Source organism: Aptenodytes forsteri, unplaced genomic scaffold (assembly GCF_000699145.1).
Source record: "Aptenodytes forsteri isolate BGI_AS27 unplaced genomic scaffold, ASM69914v1 Scaffold388, whole genome shotgun sequence".
Classification (NCBI taxonomy): Eukaryota; Metazoa; Chordata; class Aves; order Sphenisciformes; family Spheniscidae; genus Aptenodytes; species Aptenodytes forsteri.
Window position 1 is genome coordinate 136,258 of NW_008795433.1, and position 6,484 is coordinate 142,741.

Here is a 6,484-nt window from a genome sequence, read left to right on the forward strand (position 1 = left end):
TTTCAATGCAATTAATTTCTGTAAATTATGACAAAACAGAACACATTCAGTATTTCTCAGTCTTTAGAAGATGAGTTATAAAATGCTAAATGCAATACCAGAAATCAAGCATCTATGGAATATGCACAAAGACAAGGTACATGTTTGGAATTGCAAAACACTAAATGGGAAGGAAAAACAGATTTTTAGATAGAGATACTTAAAAATATACAATAGCTTGGAGGCAAAGGAGTGCTTCTCATCTGCAAGAAATTCAGTCCTCTGCTTCAAATTGGGCAGAACGAAGACTTCCATCTCCCAGGTGAGTGTCGTAGCTGTCAGATTTTTTTTTAGGTCTGTCTGAGCAGGAGGACAGAGCTCTTCCTTGCTCCCAAGCGTGTGTGTGTGAAGCGTCATCGCTGATCAAGACAATACCTGGATGTATCCCACCATCTGTGCCCTGCCTTGAAAAGAAACCCAGGCCTGTGACTGGGGAGAAAGAGCTCCTGCGTGATCTGGAGATCTGTTTTTTGGGAGTCCGGAACTACAGAAAGTAATGGACCCTAGTTTAGATACAGCCTCTGCCGCCCCTCATCCTTCATCTTCTTAAATGAGCAGATTTCCGCAATCCAATAGCTTGAGAAGCTCAAGTTGATTGATGTGCCTAATTGACAGCATGAACAGGGTTTGGTCATTTTACATGAAATTATTCAGGACCTCTTGCTTGCCGTGCTGGCTTCTTGACTCTCCCAGGTGTCACGTGCTGAACTTGAGCTCTCCGGTGCTCTGCGTATCAGACGGACTTCCAATGGGCAGCAAGGCGGCACCTAAAGCAGGCTCCCAGTCTTCAGCTGGCATCTCCTGGGCGTAGCTACGCATGCCACACAGCTCTGCGACGTGGATTTTATTCACTCTCTGTGCTGTCCATTTACATGCAGTAAAGCCACTGAAGCCAGAAGACGCTGCCTATGCACACCTGCCACTGACCACCCTTTGTGCACACTGGTTGCGCCTGGGATTGCTGGATATTGCACAGCTTGGACAGAGTCAGAGCGATGTCCAGCATCACAGTCAAATGTTTCAAGTTCCCACATTCCATGTGTACCACCTTTCTGGGTGAAAAAAAAGTACACGTTTGGGGAAACCTTGGAGGGATATTATTTCCAACCTAAAATGAGACCTGCAGTGCCTAAGACCCTTTGCAGGTTCAGCCTGTCACAGGTAAGATTTCAGTGCTGAAGTTGAAAACATTATGAAAACAGCATAATAAACATTCCTCAGTTTGCAGAAAGCAGCATCATTAGTTAAGCATACCTTTTAATGTAGTCTCTAAGCTATTTAACTCATTCCAAAGCAGAGTGCCTTACACCACAGACCTGCTATCTCTTGTGATATGTATCATTACAATCAGATAGTGCAGTGAATGTGTATGTATCGTAAAGATTTTGTAACCCTTTAGTCCCGTTAAAAATTCACTAATTGTTTGATCTGTTCAGTCTGTAATGACTGCCTCCTTAGCAGCATTTTCGTGGTTTTGGTCTCTCTAGGGAAAGCAGGTGCTGCTGGCATTAAGTGTTTTTGTCCACAATAAATCATCCCAGAAACACTGTTTATGAAAGTAGTATCTGGAATTGGGGGGTGAGGATTCACATGCAGTGGTGGAAGAAAACCTGGTCTTGTCTGAGCAATATGATCCAACAACAAGGCTCCTGAACCCCGTCTTTCTAGAACAGCTTGATTTCTCCTGCTCAGGGTAACAGGAGGCATGTTCTCCAGTACTTCTCCAGAACTTGATAACAAAGAGTGAGATGGAGAAAGAATCTTTTTCTTTCCTATCACTGACTTACTGTCTTCTGCAGCAGCAGGACTTAGACTAGTAGTTAACTGAGAATCAGAGCTGTAGTGATTTGCTCCTAAATTTCTTTTCTGGATAATACTGCTGAGATTTGAAATAAAGTTGATTTGTCCCGAACTGGCATCCTTACCCATTGGAATCCCACTGGGGTTATGTTTCTCTTCAACATAAGGAGTCTGAGAGTTTATCTCATCATATGATAATTTCCTTGATCCAGTTTGATCAAAGGTTTTCAATAAATGAGCAGTGTCTTTTATGTCAATACTTTGGTGCCTAGTGATGAATCTCTTTGATAAGGCGAGGCTGTTGATTTTAAAAGTGAGCTCTTCTTCTGGAGTAATATCCTGAAGTTCTTGTAAAGAGGCGATTTTACTCTGGTGAAACAGTGACGGAGAGCTCTTTATCCAAGGCTCAGACTGTAGCCGCTGCACTTGTGCCAGCTTGGGCCCTACTTTTGTTGAGCTGGATTTTCTCATCGGTGAAACTGTTTGAGATGAGCTGTCCACGCTTCTTGGATGATCCAGCTCTTTAAAGCTGAAGACTGCTTTTTTCGTTTCATTTGAACTTGCAAGTGGGGATGGAGATGTTTTCAGTTCTATTTGCGATGGGGAAGTGCAAGCAGTTGGGAAATGGCATTCTGCGAGGTCTGCAGGAGGCACGTTTAAGTACTGCTTCGTCTTCTGCCTTCCCAATGGGGACTTGTCCCTCGTGATGATGATGACTTCTTTCCCTCGCGCCCTGCAGGCGTTAAGAAGAACTTTCAGGGTCTCTTTGTCTTCAGAGTTTATTGCATACACAAGTGCAGAGCAGTTAGAGTGATCTTGCAGGCTTGGGTCAGCTCCGCTTTTCAGGAGCAGAGATACCACTTCAGGGCCTGCTTTTTCCAGACAAGCATGCATCAAGGCTGTCTTTCCAGATTTGTCCTGTATATTCGGATCGGCCTTGTTTTCCAGGAGGTATTTAACCATTTTCGCCTTGCTGACACTCTGGGAGTCCACATGCTTTGTCCTACAAGCAATCATTAAAGGGGTTTCACCTCTGTCATTGCTCTCGTTGATGTAGGCACCGCCTTCTAGTAACAGTCTGGTGAGGCGAAGGCGGCTTTGATAGACGGCTCTTATCAGGGAATTCCCCTCTGCTGGCAGCTCCACCATTTCGGTCATCGCACTTGTCTCACACCTTCCTAGTGGCTGCAAAGAACACCTGGTTTTCAGAGAAAGTAAAGAGCACACACACCCACCCCCAAAAAAAGAAAGAAAAAAGAGGATTTAACTGTATGAATTGCTCCTGTAAATACCCCAGTACTTGGTGAAAAGGAGGGGGGAGGGGGGGAGGGAGGTATTCCCACCTCCTAGACTTCAAGAAATGCATTAAAAACTTAAAATAATATTTGAATATAATTATAACATTTACAGATGCTTAAAGCATGACTGTCACCTTTTTTTTTTTTTGACTGCTCTTCCTTTTGTCACACTCTGCCAAATAAGCTGAAAAAAAAGTTTAATTCTCCACACTCTAATGGCTTTATACTGTCTACACCCAAGTGGCTGTACTATGGTCATACCACTCCTGATTTGTATTAGTGCAAGAAACAAGAATGGAATGAATCCTGCAGCATTTTTTTCATTGATGTGAGATACTGTGTCACATTCACTTATTTTTTCTCATAAAACGACTATAATAAACTTCTAGAAGTTAATGAGAAAAAGAAAGTTCGTGGGTCTTAATAAGAAAAGCAAGCATAGTAAAATATTTTTTATCTAAGAAGAAACTGGTAAATGGCTGGAAAATAAATGTTAGTGTCTTTTATATACATTTGTGGAATTGTACTACCCTCCTTATGCTGCTTTGAAAACATACTAGTCTGAGTGAAACAGCATAAATCAAGTGATACACAGCCTGCCCCGCTCATCGTGGGGATCAGTGGGCTGCGAGGAGTCCGGTACCTGGGCAGACAGTATCAGCTCTAAAACAAAAGAAATATTTGATAGCATCAAAGAAAATCTAGAGATTTCACACAAAAAATTTAAGAGCTTAATGTGGTATAAATAATGAAAGGTCTTGTATGAATGCACACCTGCATACATGCAAACAATACAATTAAACTACTTTTATTTGTGTCCTGCCCTGCATCGTGGGGATCAGTGGGCTGCGAGGAGTCCGGTACCTGGGCAGACAGTATCAGCTCTAAAACAAAAGAAATATTTGATAGCATCAAAGAAAATCTAGAGATTTCACACAAAAAATTTAAGAGCTTAATGTGGTATAAATAATGAAAGGTCTTGTATGAATGCACACCTGCATACATGCAAACAATACAATTAAACTACTTTTATTTGTGTCTTTCATGTGCTTGCTTACCCATGTGTAGGGAAAATCTTTAGAGAAAAAAAAAAATCAATATTTAACAGTTGGCAGAGCAATATAATTCCAAGACAAGATTAGACATGGATATGAAAATTACATTTGTTTATTTACAGTATATTTCTAGAGAAATAAAAACGTTTAATTAGTTGTAACTGCAAAGGAAACTAATAGAGACTTATTTTTATTTACCATTGAAAGCACTAGTAACATTCTGGTGAATAACCAAAGAGCAGTAGTTTTGCTCTGTTTTTCTTCGATATTGGAGTTTTACTTTGAATTCCAAAATCACAGGATGATATCAACATAGTTTGTTCCAAAAGTCCAACAAACAAACAAGTCAGTTGAAATACACATGACATTTTTTATCACAGATTTCCCCCTCCCCCCATTTATTTCACTCCATAGCATCATCCTCTGCAGCTACCGGTGCTTTTCCTAAGCAGTGACATTCAGTGGCTTATCAGTCACAATGAGAACAGTTAGTTATGGGGCTTCATACATGCGATGTGTTAATTAAGTATTTAACTATTATTCAATATAGTCATTGTCTGGTGACATGGTGCAATAATGGTCATGTGTAGCATGTGTTTGGGTAAGATACCTCACAATATTTGGTATGTCAGGAAAAAAAACACGAGACAAACGCATGAGATGAACCAGTTCACCTTTGGCAGCATTTATTTCTGGGCTTGTGGCCCTCACAAAGGCTGTTCATGGTGTATGTATGACTGCAGTGCTGTTCTGAGAAATCAAGGAGGATGAAAGAGGGCCAGAACTTCTCTGTCCACCCTTATGAGAGTAAACATCCCACTTCTGATCACCGCTGAGAGTGGGGGCACTGCTGTGGTACTATCATCTTCTTTTGACTGGTTTGGTTTTGGGGCTTTTTTCCCCTTCTGTCCTGATAAAACATTTTTAAAAAGTAACTGCATTGAAATTACTTTAAGGATTCATTCCATTATACTGAAAGTACATGATTCAGTAGCATCTATCTCAGCTTTCATTGATGTGCAAATCATTATTATGAAATACATATTTTTGTCAAGTAATATATTCAAGATTATTACCAAGTCTTTTATAAAAGTATCCAATTAATTTGTGCATTTAGATTTTCAGAAACTAAAGAGAAATATCTTTTAGATAGCACACATGCTGGAATTCCATTTGTGTTCTCCCTTGGTTCTGACCTACCTAGAAGTCATCAGTGATTTTACATTTCTTTCATATTTATCTAAAGCTCTTCTGAAACTGCTTGCTTTACTTAAGTGATGGCATATAGCACTTCTTACACAAGCCTTTTCATCTATAGAAATACTTTTTATGGCCAAAAGAACATTAATCAAGCACAGAAAGAAGAATGCTACTCGAAGTCATGCAGCAGGTCAATGCTAAAAATGAGACTGTTTTTCTGACATCTGATCTAATGCCTCCAATTGCTTAAATTCACTGTCTCCATAGACTTTACCAGGACTATTAATGTGAGTGAGAGTAGAGGAAGGCTAGTCTAAGCCAGTAGTTAATGTTTGGAGTAGATTGTGTAGCCAGGATGTTGTATGAACCTGGCCTGGAGAAAACCCAAGATGTTTTTGTGCAGGCAGGTCAGCAGCTCCAGCATGCCCGAGATCTCACCAGGGCTTGTAGGTACTAACAAATATCATTTCAGAAACCCAACTAACCATTGTATCTGCAGGCTGGGACTGTCAGGTTTGCAAAGCAGGCTGGCTAATCCCCGAACAAAGGAGCATAAGAACCAGGGCTGCTAAGGTCCAGCCACGTTATTTATAGGTTGATCTTACACTCTGCGCTGCAAAGGAAAAGGGGGCAGCGTGGCAGCAAAGGAAAGTGGAGAAAGAAATATAAGGCGGGGAATAAAAATCCACAAATACTTCAGAATCAGATTAATATGATTAAAAGGAAGTGTTACAGATTCGCAACTGGAACAATGTAATGTAGAATACATTCTTAAATGCTGGACGAAGATAACCATGATTTCATCTGGAGAATCTGTTAATTACAGGGGAATGTGCTTGGGGCTGCATCATCCTAAAATTGCCACTGTGGGAACAAAGTGCAGCTGGACTTTTGTAAGACCCACACTGACACTGGCTCAGTGGAAATACACGTGCCACACCTGGACTGCATACAACCTGCTCCAAAAAAACCCCACAGCTAGCTATTTTGAAGTGGAAGACCACAGCTCAAGCAGATTCCCTAGAAGAGTAATTTATTTTATAATTCATCACAGATTGATGCTAAACAGATTGGGATTATAAAACATTCCTA

The 6,484-nt window shown here is 40.7% G+C and overlaps 1 protein-coding gene across 1 annotated transcript; it reads right to left on the reverse strand.

Annotated features, from left to right (window-relative positions):
* Positions 1 to 1,443: 1,443 nt before the first annotated feature.
* ANKRD34B (ankyrin repeat domain 34B) lies at positions 1,444 to 2,997 on the reverse strand. Its single transcript, XM_009281010.1, has one exon. The coding sequence runs from the start codon at positions 2,995 to 2,997 to the stop codon at positions 1,444 to 1,446; it is 1,554 nt and encodes a 517-aa protein (XP_009279285.1).
* Positions 2,998 to 6,484: the final 3,487 nt, after the last annotated feature.